General features: G+C 37.0%; 1 protein-coding gene across 1 annotated transcript in view; it reads left to right on the top strand.

Annotated features, from left to right (window-relative positions):
• rbpjl (recombination signal binding protein for immunoglobulin kappa J region-like) overlaps nt 1-13,629 on the top strand; it is a gene marked incomplete at its 5' end in the record, with an annotated part of 18,355 nt that extends 4,726 nt beyond the window's left edge. The window contains 9 exons of the mRNA XM_081379709.1: nt 44-114; nt 186-301; nt 1,227-1,401; nt 2,031-2,168; nt 4,134-4,246; nt 8,168-8,308; nt 8,401-8,556; nt 8,873-8,976; nt 13,085-13,629. Coding sequence (XP_081235835.1) covers nt 44-114; nt 186-301; nt 1,227-1,401; nt 2,031-2,168; nt 4,134-4,246; nt 8,168-8,308; nt 8,401-8,556; nt 8,873-8,976; nt 13,085-13,358 — 1,288 coding nt within the window. The 3' untranslated portion in view covers nt 13,359-13,629. The remainder of the gene's footprint in view (nt 1-43; nt 115-185; nt 302-1,226; nt 1,402-2,030; nt 2,169-4,133; nt 4,247-8,167; nt 8,309-8,400; nt 8,557-8,872; nt 8,977-13,084) is intronic.
• Between the last annotated feature and the right edge of the window lie 6,604 nt (nt 13,630-20,233).

Genomic DNA, 20,233 nt, shown 5'->3' on the forward strand with positions numbered 1-20,233 from the left:
TTCATGACTCAATCCAAAAATAATTGTGTGTGTGTTTCCACAGGTTTTTCTGTCCCCCTCCTTGTGTGTACCTCACTGGACACGGATGGAAACTCAGACAGGAGCAGCTTAAAGGTCAGTGGCTCAGAGTATCTTCATTCTTACCATTGTAATTCACTCTAATTTTTCCATTTATATTCACTCAGCATCAGGTCTAGGTGAGTCCAGTTGTCAGCTTTTCGGGTACATGGGTCTGGACAGCTCCACTGATCCACGGACAGACAGTTTCAAGCTGAGCTTTGAGGAGCAGACAGACAAGAGGGTGAGGCATTGCCAAAACACAGCGATCAAAGAGGAGAGAGTCTGTCAGGCTTATGAGAGAACACAACTCCTGTGTGTTCAGAGAGATTTGGAGCTGGGATGATATGTTTATTCTACCTGGATTACAACTAGGTTTATGTAAGGAGGCCAGTTGGATGAACAAAGAATATGGGCTTGATCTTTCAGTTGCTTTATTCCTGCCACAGGATATAATAATCATAAACAAGATCTCTTTAATATCTCTCCAAAAACAGCAATGACATTAAATGTTTTTTTGAGTTCTCAGATTTGTATTCTGTGGAAAAACCCAACATGCCTCCTCTTAAGAAGAGATCTGAAAAATGTCTCAAACTATGTTCAGATTTGCCAAGAAATCAAAGTCTGTTACCAAACTGACATTTTACAGTATTTATTCTAAGACTGTATATACATCTGACAGTTACACTACTGTTCAAACATGTGGGGTCAGTAAGAAATTAATACTTATATTCAGCATGGAGACATTCATTTGATCATTATAGACGTAAAGATGTATAATGTTACAAAATATTTCTGTTTATAATAAATGCTGTTTTCTTGATTTTTCTATAATTTTCAACAAAAATGTGAAGCAGTTTCGGCATAGATTAGAAGAAGAAATGTTTCTTGAGCAACAAATCAGCATATTAGAATGATTTCTGAAGAATCATGTGACACCGAAGACTGGAATAATGATGCAAAAAATTCAGCTTTGCATTACAGGAATAAATTACATTTAAAAAATATATATGTATATTTCACAATATTACAGTTTTACTAAAAATTGTATTAAATAAATGCAACCTTGATGAGCAGAAGAGACTTCTTTTACTTTCAGGCCCAAGCTTTTGAACTTTTGTAAACGTTAACAACTGACTCATTTGTGTCTATTTCATTCTTTCCTTCAGATGTTTGCCTGCGCTAAAACCCTGTACATCTCAGATACTGACAAACGAAAGCACTTTCGCCTGCTTCTACACCTGTTTCACAGCGGAGGGCAAGAAATCGGCACGTTTAACAGCAGGCTCATTAAAGTCATCTCCAAACCATCGCAGAAGAGACAGTCCATGAAGAATGCTGACCGTGAGTCTGTGCATGTGTGTATTTGTGTGCACTTCTGAAAATCTATATTTAATTTGATGCAAGCGATAGAACAGTACAACCTATTGAATGGACTGTTGATCTATCCCTCATTTGGATCAAATCAAATATGACGTCTACCCTGACTAAGGGCTGTCATATAAAACGGTCATCCGGAGTAGAAACCGAACCCTTGTAAGTTTGTGTTGCCGTGTCCTCATGTATGAGAAGTGAGGTCAAGCCGCTGTCACCCAGCAGCCATTGCCACAGAAGTCAGACATTTGACCTCTAACCTTTTGATCCTAAAGCACACACTAAGAGGGCAACTGCTGTTGACATTGACTATTGGATCTACAGAGAGGTTTTACGGGGAAGAAAGAGGCGCTTGACATCTGAGCATCAGTCAAGTGACGTTGAATTCCTCACCGTCTTGTGGGAGAGACAGACAATGAGACAAAGTTCTAGAAAAAGAACGGACTGGCATTTGTCAAAGTATATCAGTCATTTGTGTTTGCTTTCTTCTTGTCAGTCTGAATGTGTATGCATATATGTCAGTGAGTGTTTAAATATTATGGTGTTTCTTTTGTTTGCCCATAGTTTTAGTTTTTGTAAAAATGTGTTTGTTTCTGCAGTGTGTATTTCCTCAGGCTCAAAGGTGTCGTTGTTTAACCGCTTGCGGTCACAGACGGTCAGTACACGTTACCTGGCGGTGGAAGACGGGGCTTTTGTCGCAAGCGCGAGACAGTGGACGGCATTCACTGTCACTTTAGGTTTGAGATGCAATGCTTTTTCTCTTTTATTCTACTTTTAATCCTTTATCTCAGTCCTTCATACATATACAACAACAACAACAACAACATTTATTTATAAAGCACATTTAAACAATATAGATTGATCTAAAGTGCTGTACATAGTACAAAGCAGGTCTACACTATCAAAAGCAACAAAAAAAACACAACAACAACAATAATTACAGGTTTCCAAAAGCTAAAGAATAAAAATGAGTTTAAAGAGTAGATTTAAAAATGGCCAATGAAGGAGGAGACCTCACATGATAAGGGAGACCATTCCAAAATGTTGGAATATAACTGAATAAAACCATGTTTAATGACCAAAACTATAAATTATAAGCTTTTCACACATGAAATTGCTAACACAGGGTTCATATTTCACACTGGTTAGTAATGAATCATGTCAAGATTTCACACTACATGTTTTGTGAACCCTAGGTTAATGGTCTTTTATATCCTCCTGAGAGTCAGCAATGGAGTTTTTTCCTCTGTAGAGGACATTATATTTTAGCAAATTTCTTTGAGACCATATGAGCCACAGTTTTAAGTCTGGATTTCTTGTAAAGAGGACATTCAGGTCTTTTCAGAGATATGATTGAGATTGACTGAATGACTAAATTCAGCACTCTTAAGGGAATATGATGATATTTGTAATGATAATCATGTAATTATCTGACTAATTTTCATATTGTTGGTCGTAAATTAACATCTCAAGACAACTTTAGTTGGGTTTCAAATCAGAATATGGCTTTCTGTTATAAGACATGCATCAGTTTCATATATGTCCACTGTAAACGACACCAGGACTCACAGCATGCGTATCAGGCATTTTAGGGTAACATAATAAGTTAATAGGGAAGAGATTTTTAATTTCAACATATGTTTGAAATATGAGATATTATCAAGTTATTACTCTCATTTTTATAGCTACTTCTTTTTTTCTTTACATGTTGCCCAAAGAAGACCATTGTATATAATGGGAAAACCAATTTTTCGAAAAAAAATAGAAAAAAATCAAATCATTCTCTAATATCTTTCATACCATAGTTGAGAATATTTTTAAAAGTCTTTGTGCATAGTTTGGATGCATACAAAATTATTTTCTCATATCTGTTTTACAGAGGACAAGTTATAGAAAAAAATAGTCTGGAAACTAAAAATGGAGTGGTATACTGAATATAAAAATGTAAAAATATATATATATATATATTGTTTTGGTTATAGACTCTTGTTTTCATTTTCTGATGTCCTCTTCGGAAATATCATAAAATGTTATTATTATTTCCAAACAATGTAATGATGTGGAAAAAAAAAAGTATATGTGTCTATAACAGTCATATGTTTTACAAGGTTAACAACATTGGGACTCATTTAGTAATTATTGCATGCAAATGATGCAGAGACTTCTAAAAAAAATTGGCGCATATACAACACACCTAACAGTATTATTATAACAACTTTTTCTGCACCTTCTAATGACATTTGAAACCCCTTTTGCGGAAGTATTTCCTTTAGCCCGGGTTCACCCATGCGTATACACAGACCCACTGTATGTTGTTAGGACTAATTCACCGTTCACCACAGTAGCTAAAAAAACACAAGAAACCCAAACAAGTCTAGAAACAACTGGCCAAAACTCCATGCTGGACGTCCAGCGTGAAGAAGTAAATAAACTCTCACTAACGCTTACAGTGCCTCGCCGCATTTGAGAGTAAAATCAGTTTTCCAAAATACAACACTTCACTCAAAGAAAAGAAATTCTAAAAGCTTCAATTGTAAATGTCAGCAACATGTGTTCAGCAGCTGGTATAAATGTAGCATAAATGGGTTTAACCCCTGTACAGCGCCCAAGGCCAAATCCTGGTCTGAGTAAAGTCTAATTTTCTCTCTCGCCCCCTACAGTGCCGTACACCAATACTCACTCTGTTTCAACTCTGTTCGTAGTGGAGGAGATGCAAGCGCTTCATTGTGAATACACCATGTGTGACAGCTACATCTGTTACGGCTGTGTGGTTCAGCTGGTATGCACTGACTCAGGAGTGGCGCTGCCACCAATGGTATGCAAGTATAAAACGTTTTTCTTTCCATTACGTCAAGTCACCTTTATATATGTGGCACTTTATAAAAAAAGCAGTGATAAACAAGAAAATAATGATCAATAATGCAAACCAAGTTCAATTCTGTTGTAAAGCAGCTCTAAAAAAGACAATAGTATCATTATTCAGCTCAAGTCAGTTCAGCATTGATTCAATAACTGTTAAAGTCACCAATAATGAAATAATTTCTATTAAGCTATAAGCAGCTCTATAGAAGGCAATAGTGTTGTTGTTCACTTCTGAGTCCATTCAGTGTTGATTCAGTTTAGTTCAATAAGAGTTGATTCAGCTCTAAAGCACCTCTGCAGAAAACACTGGTGTCCTCATCTAGCTCAATTCAGTTCAAGTTTTGTTCTAATCCAATTGTGTAATTTCAGTCGAATCAATAATATTACTGAATATTAAGTGCAAAAGCCTTGCTGCCACTTAGAACACCCTTGCATCCTCATCGCAACACCCTAGCATTATGGTCACAAGTGTTATACAGGTCAGAAAATATAAAAATCTAGTTGATTTTACAAGTCTGTTTGGTGCTACAGAAATTGCACACCTTAAACTGCAAAATGTACACTTGCAGAACTTTTTTTTTTTTAATGGGATATTTTAATCAGTTTCGTGGTGTTTAGTTATTTTTAATGTGTTCACAAAATATTACTGGAATGTACTTGATGCTCTACTGCATGCTAACAAAGTATAAATAAAACCATGCTTTTTTTTTTTTTTAACCTTGTTGAGTTGAATCTGCATGTTCTGTGTATTTTAATCTATATATTTTTTTCACCCATGTCTCTGAAGTCTGTTCTGTACAAATTTCCATCCCTGTGGTGTTTTTTGGAAGCTGGTCTGCTACCAGCCTGCGCCACAATTTGCTGATAAAGCACTTGATCAAAATGCCAAGGACAACGTTTAAATACCACATTTAGCAGACTAGCAAACAGAATAGACCTTCACAATGTTGTTTTAGTTGTTTGAAATCGCTGACTGGTTTGTTTTGGTTTGCAAGGGTGTATTTGAAGCCCTCATGCAGCAGGATTTTTGATCCCCGAGCTGCAGTTTTGGAGGAGTGTGAACAGTCAGGCATATTGTGCAGCACACAGATGTTGCGGGGGCCAGTCAAATGAGACCAGGTGCATGGTGCATGATAGAAGGGCGATGAATCTTTTTTTTTTTTTTTTTTTAGGTCTTCTCATGTCAGATTTCTGAGAACGAAAAATGAAGAGGACTTTATACTCTTAAAAATAAAGGTTCCAATCACAATGGTGCCATAGGAGAACCATTTTCAGTTCCCCAAAGAACCTTTCAGTGACCAGTTTTTAAAATAATGGGAAGAACAATTTTAATAATCTAAAGAACCTTTTTCCACTATAAAGAACCTTTTGTGGAATGGAAATAAAGAACCTTTATTTAATGTTTTTTGAAATAATGTTTTTTGACACAAGTCAAAAAAATACAGTAAAAACACTAATATTGTGAAATATTTTTACAATTTAAAATAACTGTTTTCGGTTTTAATCTAATTAAAAATTGTATTTATTCTTGTGATGCAAAGTTGAATTTTCAGCATCATTACTCCAGTCTTCAGTGTCACATGATCCTTCAGAAAACATTCTAATATGCTGATTTAATGATTAAGAAATATTTCTCATTATCAGTGTTGAAAACAGTTTTTCAAAAAAAAAATGTTGTTGTTGTGGAAATCATGATAAATATCATTCAAAGTTGTAATATATATATACTACTGTTAAAAAAATAATAATACTATTATTTAACAAGGACACATTAAATTAATAAAAAGTGACATTTATATATTTAAAAAAAAAAATCTGATTTCAAATCAATGCTGTTCTTTTGAACTTTCTATTCATCAAAGAATCCAGAAGAAAAAGTATCATGGTTTCCACAAAAATGTTAAGCAGCAAAAATGTTTTTCAACATTGATAAAAGTACCATTATTTATAATTGAGCACCAATAGCAATATAATAATTGATATTTGAGCAGCAAATCAGCATATTAGAATGATTTCTGAAGGATCATGTGACACTGAAGACTGGAATGATGCATCACAGAAATAAATTAGATTTTAAATTATATTAAAAGAGAAAACAGTTATTTTAAATTGTAATAATATTTCACAAAAATTAGTTTTTTTTTTTTTGGCTGTATTTTTAATGAAAAAAAGACAACCTTGGTGAGCAGAAAATAATTTTTTCAAAAACATTAAAAATGTCATTAAAAATGGAAGTAAAACTCATTATTTTTCTTTACAGAATAATTCCCTTTTAACAAAACCATATAAACGTTTCTTAAAGGAGAACTCCGGTCAATTTTAACATTGAGCTCATTTTTTTGTACATTTGGAGTGCTGTCAATACAGAGAACAACGACAAAAATCGGTGTTGCCTACACCGAGTTATTCTATTTTTAAAATTTGCACCCTGTTGACTTCAATGGGGCAAGTACTAAACCTGCTTTTAGGCTCTTAACATCCTTGATGTGTCATTACAAGTGCACAGAAAATGTGAGTGATTCCTTCTGAGTGAACACGAGCGGATCTGACTGCAGTAGATGTAAAAGATATTTATAAAAATAATGTTATTTTAAGCCAGAGCAAATACCTGTTTACATCCTGTTTTTCGGTTGAAGTTCAAAGTAGTCGATTGCCGAGTTCACGCGCATAGGTTTAGTTACCTATGATCACGTGCGTGAACTCGGCAATCGACTACTTTGAACTTCAACCGAAAAACAGGATGTAAACAGGTATTTGCACTGGCTTAAATAACATCATTTTTATGCATATCTTTTACATCTACTGCAGTCTGATCCGCTCGTGTTCACTCAGAAGGAATCACTCACAAGGCTGGGCACTTGTAATAAAACCATACCAGCAGCCATATACCCTGTAGCCCAAGACTGGTTGCCCACTGAAGCTAAGCAGGGCTGAGCCTGGTTAGTACCTGGATGGGAGACCTCCTGAGAAAAACCAGGTTGCTGCTGGAAGAGGTGTTAGTGAGGCCAGCAGGGGGTGCTCACCCTGTGGTCTGTGTGGGTCCTAACGCCCCAGTGTAGTGACGGGGACACTATACTGTCAAAGAGCACCGTCCTTCGGATGAGACGTAAAACCGAGGTCCTGACTCTCTGTGGTCATTAAAAATCCCATGGCATTTCTCGTAAAGAGTAGGGGTGTAACCCCGGTGTCCTGGCCACATTCCACACATTGGCCCTTACCAATCATGGCCTCCTAATAATCCCCTTACATTGAATTGGCTCCATCACTTTCTCTCCTCTCTCCACCTATAGCTGGTGTGTGGTGAGCGCACTGGCGCCGTTGTTCTGTGGCTGCCGTCGCATCATCCAAGTGGATGCTACACACTGGTGGTGGTTGAGGAGAGACCCCTGATATGATTGTAAAGCGCTTTGGGTGTACAGTAGTACATATGAAAGCGCTATATAAATGCCTCATTCTATTCTAACACATCAAGGATGTTAAGAGCCTAAAAGCAGGTTTAGTACTTGCCCCATTGAAGTCAACAGGGTGCAAATTTTACAAATTGAATAACTCTGTGTAGGCAACACCGATTTTTGTAGTTGTTCTCTGTATTGACAGCACTCCTAATGTACAATAAAATGAGCTCAATGTTAAAATTGACCGGAGTTCTCCTTTAAGAGAACTACCATGATCTCTTATGATTAAATGCTTCTGTACAAACCATAAGTATACGATTTCAATTTCTTTTTAAACTGAATAAAAAAAAATCCAAAACTTTCAGAAGCAAGAATGAGAAAAGGTTGAGGCTCACTGTTGCTCTGTTAAAGTTATGTCAAATGTAGAAAAAAGGTCAGCTGTGTGAATAGCTACCCGATACGCTTTTCTGTCTTTTCAGGTAATACGTAAGGTGAACAAGCAGCATGTATGTCTAGACGTGGATGAGCCTGTGTCTCAGCTTCATAAATGTGCTTTCCAGTTCAGAGACAGCAACCACATGTACCTCTGCCTGTCCAATGAGAAAATCATACAGTTCCAGGTGAACACAGGCAATGACATTTAATTAAAAGAATAGTTCACCCCACAATGAAAATGCATTTACTTTACCCTCATGTGATTCCAAACTTGTAGGCCTCTCCATGTCCTAAGGAAAGTAATAAGGTGTTGTTGAATGATGGATCCTGTTGGACCATCATTGGAACAGAGGTGGTTGAATACACCTTCAGTGAGAGTCTAGCCTGTCACCCGACCACCATCAGTCCCGTGCCTGAGATCAATGGACTAGAGGTCAGAAATCAAGCACTCAATGATGTTTCTTCATTACACCTCTTCAAATCAATTTTAAAAATGAATTCAAGTGAAATCGAATGCTACACTCTTCAGTGTTCACTGGGGTTCTAGGGTTGTTGAACTATTAATGTCAAACAGGTTCTATAGCAGGAGAATGATTGCATAATACTTTTATTTCTAGTGATCAAATGTTTACGAGTTCTTTCTAAGAGTGTAATTTAATATCAAACTGTAAATATGAGCTGTACGTTCAAGAAAATATGGTTACTTACCTAAACAACACTAACAAGTGTTCATGGTTTTTGTGATTTAGCTAAATGGAGGGGGACATGTGGCCATGTTGGAGCTTCACGGTGAAAACTTCAGTCCACACTTAAAGGTCTGGTTCGGTGACATGGAGGCAGAGACCATGTTCAGGTTAGAGTTTATCATAAATAGCGGGATTAAAGGTAGGGTAGGCAGAGAGGCTAGCAATAGCGAGCTAGCTTTGACACCATAAGATCTTTATTTATAAGTCTACACTAAACAGCCAAGCTACTGTCACACAATTTAGCTGGTGAGATTGCTGCTACTTTTATTTGTTATTCCGCTAACACTTTACAATAAGGTTTCATTTGTTAACTAACATGAACTAACCATGAGTTTGTTAATCTTTGTTAATGTTAGTTAATAAAAAATACAGTTGTGTATGTTACTTCACAGTGCATTAACTAATGTTATTGCACAGCTCTGTGGAATACTTGATTCTGATTGGTCAATCGCGCCATCTGTATGTTATTCCCCAATCACAACCGCTGAAAACAAAACAAGACAAATATTAAAACTCAGTCAAATCAATATTTTGTGTGTCATCTAGTATCGCAGACTCGCTCTCTCTCGTCTCATACAAACCCAGCTGCTGCCATTTTGCGACTATTGTTTTGTACACTGTTGGATTATAAAATACAAACAGGTATGATTTTAAAACGGTTTAATCTGAAATCAATATCTCTTATTTCCATAATTACTTATGTGGTGAAATGCTGTGTTATAAGTGGTATGACTGTACCGGATCCCTTAAATGTAAAAAAAAAGCTAATAAAATACTTTGGCTCAATCCCAATTCTATTTTATACCCCTTCGCCTACCCCTACCCCTACCCCTTGCCCCTTGAAACAGAGTGTCAAGGCGTAGGGGTGAAAATATTCCCCTAAGAAATGGGACACCACTACTACACTGTTACATGTCATTATACATCGTCGCTAGCGCCTACGTCACAGGAGATGCGCCAATGTTTATCACAAACTTCCAAGAAGCCGTCGTCAGCTGTAGTCTTGCGTGAGTTACAGCTATTTTTTTGCATATTTCTTCTGAAGTTTGCAGAAAACAACGGAGATGACGATATCGTCGACGCCTAATGCTGCGTTCACACCAAACGCGAACAGAGCGTCTGGCGCGAGTGATTTCAATGTTAAGACGAACGCGTCTGGAGGTCTTGCGGCGCGAATGAGGCGTTTAGCGCGGCGCGGTGGACGCGAATTCCCCTCATTCGCGCGTCCACTTCGCTTCAAACTTTTGCTTTTTACACGCGTCATATTGTTAACGAACTTTAACGATTTTTTTTGCAGCCGTTTCTTTGAAGAACATGACCGTAAACACTAGATTGAATGTGACATAAAGAAAATGATTATTGGCAGTCATGTTGCCTCTGTAGCCGGTGTATGCAGGTACATTTCTCATACCCCTTCGTTTGAAGTGCGGTCCCGAAAAATCTTCGTTTCAAGGGCTATCTGGCCCTTCCCCTTACCCCTACCCCTCCAACCAAAAGAGAATTGAGACAGCCCTACCCCTTCACGGGAACGCGCAAAACGGAGGGGTAGGGCCAAGGGGTAGGGTCAAGGGGTGAATTGGGATTGAGCCAAACTCAGCTGTGTAATAAACGGGATAATGTAGGCTACATCCAGCTGGTTGTTATCTCAGAATAAACCCCTCCGCTGATCGACCTGTCAGGGTTTATTCTGAGATAACACCGGCTGGATATACATTATCCCTTACTTAAAAAAATACAACTTTTAATTGTAATAATGTATTAGTAAATGTTTAAATTAACATTAACAAAGATTAGTAAATGCTCTAGAAGTGCAGTTCATTATTTGTTTATGTTAACTAATGAAACCTTACCATTACTCCTATAAAAACAGGTCAACTTATTTATGCTATTTGAGTCAGAATACGACATGTTTTGTGAATGTGCTACTCTTTTCAGTTTATGACTTCCTGTTCTTGTAAACCACAGAAGGTCCTGTGTAACACAAGATTAGGGTCTGAAGTGTTCCTCTACAAAACACAGATCTCATCATTTATCATAAAGCACTTAATGTCACAAGGCAGGATTGGAAGGAAGTTATACACACCGAAACAACAGGATGTTACAGAATGTGGTTGATGTTTCTTATATTGTGCTAATTGGAGGCTAGTTACTGTACCAAAACAGCATAAACCACTTGAGGTCATAATTACAGTGAGTTTAATCACAATAAATGGGGTTCTAAGTGCTTAAAACATGGTATACAGTTTAAAACACTGCCCAGAGTGGCTTATTGCTGTATTGTCACGAACTGCTCCGAAACACAAAGGTTGAGATCCAAATGCAGCTTTAATTAAGGGGCAATCCAGACACGTAATCCAATATACAGGCAATAGGTCAAAACACAGGTAGGCCGTCCAAACAAACAAATAAATAAACAAACAAGGCAGGGGTCAGAGGCAAAAGAGTAATACATGGAACAGGCAAGAAATCCAAAAACCAAGAGACATGAAACCAGGGAAAACGCTCGGAAATGCAGTGCAACAACATACAATACTAGACAAAGACACAGGGCAAACATGAGGGCTTAAATACACAAGACTAACGACAAGACAAGGGACAAGAAACAAAACCCAGAACGTGACATGTATAAATCAATGCAACAGCAAAGTGATAAAGACAACAGTTTTCAATAAACTATTTATAGTAATTATCTCAGTATCCACTAAATATTGCAGGTCATTGGCTGAAACCTTCAATGCTAGGCACCACATTTGAACAAGATAATTGATTTGCATTGCAAGTTTTCTTAGATGTTATGTTTAAATAAGTAAATGAGGCATTGTCTAATTAAATCTACATGCATTTCCAGAGCAGAAATCTGAACATTGGATGCAGCTATGTTCAAAATTATTGTTTCTTTTTGTTGACATAGAGTTAAATGTTTTTATTATCAAAAAATAATATTGTTATTTAGTACTGTTAAAAATGTTATATGCACAAACCCCTCAGAATATAGACCTGCAAAGTGTGGCGTATTTAAGTGTTTCTGAAGTGGAGATTTCTGACTCAGTGCATTATGAACCAATGGTTTTGCACTCCATGTCTTTTTAAAAAAACATGCCACATTAGTACTGAAATAAACTGATGTGCAGATATTTTTAAGTGGCTTTGAACTTGGCACATCCAATCATTAACTATTTTAGAATCATTATCTATTTTATAAATTGAAATTAGTCACTATGTAGTAAATAATACAGCACAGGTGCGTGCAAGTTCATAGCAAGACAAAAAACTAACTTCCTACTCATACTAAACTTTTCCCTGTGCAATAATTTTGAGCCCCTTTCACACAGTGCGTTGATCCCGGGAATTGCCGTAAAATTGCTAGAGTGCCTTCTGTGTGAACGCAAACACGATGCCGGGATGGGGACCTAGTAACATTGCCGGGATCAGACAGGAGTTATCACATCCTGACGTCACCTGTCTTTACGGGATGTGTGTGAGATTCCGTAAAAATCACTGACAGTGTGAATGAACCAAAATCAAACGATCCCGGGACAAATCTCGGGACACATTATCCATATATTTTCCAGAATCTCTGTGTGAAAGGGGCTTTAGTTTGTTGTGTCCACCTTGCCAAGGCTCCAGGGATGCCGTGGTGTGACATTCCTGTCTCAGCAGGCCGGAGGGGAATGATGGTCTCTCTCAGGTCCTTGTAGGGAGGTTCTCAGAGCTGTAGTCAAGTGTCAGGAAGGTCAGCGGGTGATCTGCAACTGAAATGACTGCAAATCAGTGAGGTGTAACTTCCTTCATCTTAAGTTACAAGAGGAAAACATTCAAAGTTTTACATTGATTGCACTCAATATATATAGTCATTATTGTTAACTAAAACTACTAAAAACATTTTAATTGAAATAAAGCTAAAATAAAATATAAATATTATTAAAAATTAGAAGTTGCCTTGGCAATAAACTGAAATAAGTTGAAGTTGAAGCACTAAAATTATTAACTTGAAATAAATAAATACAAATAAAAAAATAAAAAAATAAATCTAAATAACTATATATTTTTACAAAATGCACAGTTGAAGTTGAAGCACTAAAATTATTAACTTGAAATAAATAAAAACAAACTAAAACTAAAATAAAAATATATATATTTTTACAAAATGCACAATGGAAGATAAGGGTATTTAATCAAAGTAAACATGTAAATATGACACTTTGTCCATCTCAGGTCCTCTAGGTCTTTGCTGAGTGTCGTTCCTGATGTGTCTATATTGAGTGGCGAGTGGAGATGGATGAGACAACCAATCACAGTGCCCTTATCTCTGATCCGATTTGACGGGCTGATCTACAGGAGTTCATACTCGTTTACTTACACACCAGAACACAGCGCCCCCTCTCAAGCAAACGCTACAGCGGAGAGAACCGCAGACTCGGACTCGCTCATAGACACCATACACCAGGAGTTCACTCGGATGAACTTTCACCTATTTATGCAGAGCTGAGAACACACACACACACACACACACCTTGAACCAAGGATTAATCCAGGCGAATATTTATGTCAGATTATGTCCAGCCCTGGTTCAGACTCTACTCTCTTGTTAACACTTACGCTAACGAGAAAAACTCTCCCAGCATGGAATCACATGAGCTTACACACTAGAGACGGCTCTGATGGAGCGTTTGACAATTATGAATGCACAAGATCCATGTATTGAGGCTGTGGAGAGAGCCGAGTCAGTCTGAAATAAAGTTGGAAGACAGTTCATTAGCTTCATGACATCTGTGAATTTCTCATCGGTCAATGGATGCTTATGTCAGAGTAATGTGTTGTAGCAATAGTTTAAATTCACTTTAGCAAACCTTTATGTTTTCTATGCCTTGACACTAAAGACATTTTAATGTTACAAAAAATTTTGGTTTCAAATAAATGCCGTTCTTTTGAACTTTTTATTCATCAACAAGCCTTTACAGTCATTTTTGAGTAATTTAATGTATACTTGCTACATTAAAGTTACAAAGTTACTTGCTACAAAAGTATTCCATTTTTTTATTTAATTTTTTAAGTACTAACCCCAGACCTTGGCTTGGAACGGTATATGAATGTACAATTAGTCAAGTATGCGATGTATAACAGAATATAACAGAAATTATGTTGTTTTCATCAAGAAGTGCATCAGTGCAAGAGTCCAGCACTCTGTAAAGCCTCCTCCAGCACATCCCAAAGACTTTCAATGAATATAAAGGTCTGGACTCAGAGGTGAAAATGATTCTTCATGCTCCCTCTTAAACATTCTTTCACAGTTTGAGCCTGATGAATCTTGACAATGTCATCCTGGAATATGGCCATGATGAGTCTTCCTACATGGTTGTTCAACAAATGAAAAGCTACACACTCCATCAATTAGGGTTAGAAGAACTGTTGCCAAACATATAACATGGTAGAAACATAATAATCACTGCAATAATGATCCAGTCATGAACTGCTTATTTAAATCCAAACTTTTTTTTTTTTTCCTTCCCGGGCAGTGTATTTTAAAAATAACTTTTAAAATGGGTCTAAATTTTGATCAATTTTACATTTGATTATACTTGTTCATTTGTGACTGCATACAGGGTTTTGGACCCCGACACTTTAAACACTAACAAACACCAGTACTACAACATTTTGATGAGTAATTAGATCAGAATTGCTCAAACAGTATCTAAAAAACAATGATGCAGTGATGTATTTGATGTTATTATGTCGCCTATCTCGACTCACTCTGCTGCTGATATCTTTTACACAACGCAACACATAACTTTACACAAAGCGGCTATTATACAGCATCACCACCACATCCAAGATCATCTTCAAAGGATGAAAGCTTAGAACATACTCTATAAATTGTGTTGAAAAGTGTGAAACTGTCTGCGCACATTTTTTAGGGGTCTTAGAGGTCTTTGGCTCGTTTCCTCCTAATTACTAAAGAAAATATGCGTGAGAGATCAACTAATCTTTATCATGTGTCCACCATTGCCAACGGGCCCCTGGAATTTATTTTCACATCAATCCATTCCACTCTGAGACGAGATATGAAGGGACCTATTCTTCTATCTGTATCCGTTCTTCACACCTCTTATGTAACAGGACGGATAGTATTCAATACCATAAAAAGGAAATTTCTTTCAGCTTTTGCTTCCTGCTTGAAATGAAACTCTTTGAGTGGCTTAAACTTAAACTTCGGGCATGTGTACGTGGCGCATCAACAGTCTCCTTATGCTCGGAGCATAAAGAAACCTCTGTCCCTTTATTTTGGCCAAGCATTTGTCTAATATATCACCACTCTCCCATCATTCCACCCCGATCGGCCTTCTGCTCCAATCAGTGAAGTGATCTAGCCTGTGATTGACAGCTCATTTACAGCTCTGAGAAGGGCCCTTTAAGGTCTGAGAGGCCGGTGCCTGGGAAGAGAAGATGGGAGAAGTATGAAAAATATGTTTGTACTCATTGTTCCGAAGGACTTGTGTGTTCAGGGGCCAAATGTGAGCCAATTAGTATGTCAAGGTAGAGTACAGTGGAGTGGACAGATTTGGAATAGATCAAACCCTTTGCTATGGTAAGAAATGGATTATTGTAAATGCTTTGAAGGATTTGCCGTATTTGACAACATAGAATTTTCCTTAATGTTTCTTCTTCCTGAACATTGCACAAAAGCAAAACATGTGCTACGTATAGTTCAGACTTGAAAGTCAGTCTGATTTTAAAGTATTTTTTGAAGTGAGGTACTACATATAATATAAAAAAAATTATCAAAATTGACGATAAAGACATGTATAATGTTACAAAACATTTATATTTCAAATCAGTGGTGTTCTTTTCAATTCTCTATTCATCAGAGTATCCTGAAAAAAATATGGTTTCTACATTGATAATAATCAGAAATGTTTCTTCAGCAGCAAATCATCATATTACAATGATTTCTGAAGGATCATGGGACACTGAAGACTGGAGCAATGATCTTAAAAATGTATTAGTAAATGTAAAGTTTAAATTAACTAACATTGACTAAGATTAATAAATGATGTTGAAGTATTGTTCATTGTTAGTTCATGTTACAGTAACTAATGAAACCTTATTGTAAAGTGTTACAAAACCACACAATTTTGTAAGTATGTTACCGTGATATTACCATTGTACTGCTGTAAAATCACTGTAATACACAGCCTCTTATGGCTTTTAAAGAGTTAGTTCACCCAAAAAAAAAATTTAATCTGTTCATCATATAAAGCAATCATGTCTCTACAGAAAATCTGGACTAAACTGCTCAATTCGGATTAGTTTTATGATCTCTTTATGAACTTTTTGAAGTGTCAACGTAGTAGTTGCGTATCTGTCAATGGAGGGACAGATAAAAAAAAAATTAAATCTTCATTTGTGTTCCGAAGATGAACGAAAGTCGAGTTTGGAACAACATGAGGGTGAGTATTAATGATATTAATAGTAATATTCTATTAATGATATTTTCATTTTTGGGTGAACTATCCCTTCAATGCCTATTAAAAGCAACTTTTCTCTAGAGTTAACTAAGCCATTCATAACTCATTCTTGTGCACCTGCAGGACATATTACGAGTTAATAACCCTACTTTATTAGCAGACATTGTGTTTGACTGTGAATAACTCAATATGATACATTCAGTCCTTATTATCTTCATTTATCAGCATGACTGGTGTGTATGACCCACATGCAGTTCACTATTAACATACTACTTAGTTTGACATGACACCTTAGCAAATATAGTGACCGATTCCAGATGTTTGCCAGATTTTACAAACAGACGACTAGACAGCAAAGAATGAGGCACATTTGCCAGACCAACAAGATGGAGACATAGACAAAGCCTTAAAAGGTCATGGTGTGATTTCAATGCACACTTTAAAGACTTTTAGAGGATATTGAATGAATTAATGCTTGCTTTTTAGTAATTGCATTTATTTGACATCACATGTCTCTCTAAGGCCCTGCTTACACCTGGTATTAAGATGCGTTTTGGTCGATTGGATCACAAGTGGACGACACTAAACACAGGTGTAAGCGAGGTCTAAAACGTTTTGAGCTTTTCCACTTTCCTCCACTTCCAAAGGTAGTCGAAAACACATTCAACCGGATTGCTTTTGTAGTGTAAACGTTCATGTGGTCGAATCCGTTCAAACAGCCACAAAAGACAGTCTACTTTCCACCTACTGACCTAATGCGCGCCAGATTTAAACTTTGTCGGCTCGAGACCCAAGTTTAGTTTGTAGACGAAAAACGTACCAAGCACAATGTTCTCTCACATTCCTGATTTCTAACACACACTCACAGCGTTCGGCTGGTCTTTCGTCTGTCAGAGCAGAAACTAAAGCTGATGCTCTCTGTATGTTTCTCCGTCGTCTACAGTCATTTTCATATGTAAATTGTGAGAGCTTATTTTGTCCATTAGATGGAAAGATCTGAAAAACCCATACATTTATCCACCCATAGACCCTCTCCTTGAAGAAATCAGGACAGAAGTGATTGAAAGTGGACAAAAGAGACGGATTAAAACACCAGGTGTAAACGGGTAGGCCTATGTGTCTCCCTCGTAAACTTGTGACCGGTCAAAATGCATCTTAATGGGTGTAAACAGGGCCTAAGTGTGAGATGGAGTCTCTCTTTGTTCTGACTGCATGAGAACCTGGAAACGGTCCATTCTAGAAAGCCCTTCTGCCTCCGCAGGACGTCTGTAATGATGCCTGACTTGAAGGGGAACCAGCTGACCTCGCATCCTTCCGCCATCCGGAACAGAATCGCTCCCTACAGCAATCCCACAAATGTTCCATGTTGTCAGAATGTCTTAAATCCAAGTGGATCAAAAACATGGGCGGAAAGCCCAGAACTTTGTAAAGAACACCGCTTTGTTCAAGCAGAATGAGAATATTTTCCAGCATCCAAGTTTTGTTAAAGAGCATACCTGATGTAAACACGAGCATTCCCATGTAATCAAGACAAGAGTCTGCTCTTTTAAGATCTCATTTAAGTGTCAACGAAGTCTCAGATGTTCCACGAAGAACCTTTAATATCAATGGAACCTTTCAATTGCACAAATGGAAAAGGTGGAAAAGGGTTCCTTAGATTATTAATTTGTTTTTTACACTAAGAAAAAAAAAATTCTTTTATAAGAACCGTTTACTTAAAGGTTCTTTGGGGAGCCAAACATGGATCTTCAATGGCATCGCTGCGAGAAAAAAAACTCCTTTTGGGACCTTTATTTTTAAGAGTGTACAGAAAAAGGGTAAAGATATTAAAATAAATGTGGATATCAGTGCAAATAATTTAGTCTTGGAAGAATTTGATGAGAAATGTTAGAGTTGTCTGACTTCTGATTGCAGACTTGGTCTGATCATTTCTGGGAAGTGTCCAAATACATTTAGGGGCTACTCTATCTGGCAGAAACAAGATATTAGATGCCATTTGTGATTTTCGTTTCCTGTGGGTTGAAATGAGATTTCAAGGGAGAAACATCTATAAGTCCAGACCAGAACCTCATCTCTCAGCATGGCTCTCCTTTCCTTGTACCTCCTCTTTGCGGCAGTATGCTGGTATTCCTGTGGGAATCTCTTTCCTCTCAGAAAGCAGGTTTCCTTTCAGAGTCAATAAGCCTTTCTGCTCAGACCCCAGCCCAGCGTGTGCACTCACATGTACAGCAGTGTGTACGCGTAGGTCTGACCGGCAGCTGTGGGTGTGTGGGCTCTTAGGAGCCACTTGTTTGAAGGGTTGGAAGACATTCCACCATCAACTGCTTTGTTCACTAGCACAGAATGATGAAAATACTCCATTATTTAAACTACAGATTAATGTAGTCATCAAACATAAAGCAGGCATCACTATTATTGCTCCTACAAAAGATAGGGTTTAATATTTTGTCTATTTTTTGTTATTGTATTAATATAAAACTACTGCTTCTGTCTTGATAATAGCACATAACTTTAAATTTAACAAATGCAGCAAAATATTAAACTAGTATGATTTAAACTTGTTACAGCAAGACACATAAAACCCAATTATTGACGGCAAGCACTGCATTTTAAATGTTTTTTATAGCTATTGCATAGGGCAAGATTTTCGGTTAATAATGAATTATTGTCTTTTTGCTCAAACAAGAGGATGCAGACACATTACAACATTAAGACAAAAAAAAACATACAAGAGAAAAATGGAGGATAGTAAAATAATAAATACTATAGTGCTGTCAAATTGATTAATCTAACAAAAGTTTGTAAATATAATATATGTGTTTATAGAAATATAAATATATGCATCCATATTTACATCCATACATACAAACACAAACATACACACACACATTATACAGTCATTTTTGTTAGAGGTGATTAATCGATTTGACAGCACTAATAAATACATAAACAGGGTGGTTAATTTTATATATATATACACTATATATATACACACAAACATATGGATTGGCGACTCTCAGAAATGCATAAAGTAACTTTTTCCACCAACCACCGTTGGCCACACTATGGATCTCAAGCTTCAGAGGATGGACCAAGAGTGAATATTTTCCCATTCCTGTTATCTGAAAAGCATGACCATCAATATTATTCACTTTGCAACCAATTATAAAGAGTCACAAGTGAATTGTGACTATGCCCAGGACATGCTTGTAAAACGTAATCTTTCATTTAATGTTTATTCCCATACTCCCTTACAGCCAAAAATAATATGACTGAATATTCCAGCTAGTGCAGAACGTTTGCACTGAAATAGTCCATTTAAGGCAGTTAAGTTGCAATCTTACTTCAGTGTTTTCATAGTAACCTTCCTCAGCTATTATTCTAAAAATAATATCCTAATTATTTAGGTATGCAGAAACTGAGAATTATCAGACACCCAGATAAAAGACGGAAACCTCATACTAACCCAGCCAAATAGTGAAATTTCATTTCATTTCATTGCATTAGTGGTGCTTGCTAAAGCAAACATCACTGTTGCTCATACGTAAGCTTAGGGAACTTGGAACACTGGAAATGAATTATATTGTTGAAGTAGAGGTGTGCTATTACTTTTACAATCAATCGAAATTATGTTTTTCTACTGTCAGTCAGACAAAAAAAAAAGGGTGAAAAATGTAGAAGGAGGGACGTGAGCTCTACGAAATGGGCTTGAAGTTCGGTTCTTTTGACAACCACTCAGAATACCCTAGCAACCACCCATACCACCCAATCACCTAGCAACGTCGTGACAAATACCCAGAACACCCTAGAAACACCCTAGCAACCACCCAGAACACCTTAGCAATTACCCCACAGCAAGAATCTTAAAGGGATAGTTCAGCCAAAAACGAAAAAATTC

This window comes from Scardinius erythrophthalmus (assembly GCF_964197995.2).
Source record: "Scardinius erythrophthalmus genome assembly, chromosome: 12".
NCBI lineage: Eukaryota > Metazoa > Chordata > Actinopteri > Cypriniformes > Leuciscidae > Scardinius > Scardinius erythrophthalmus.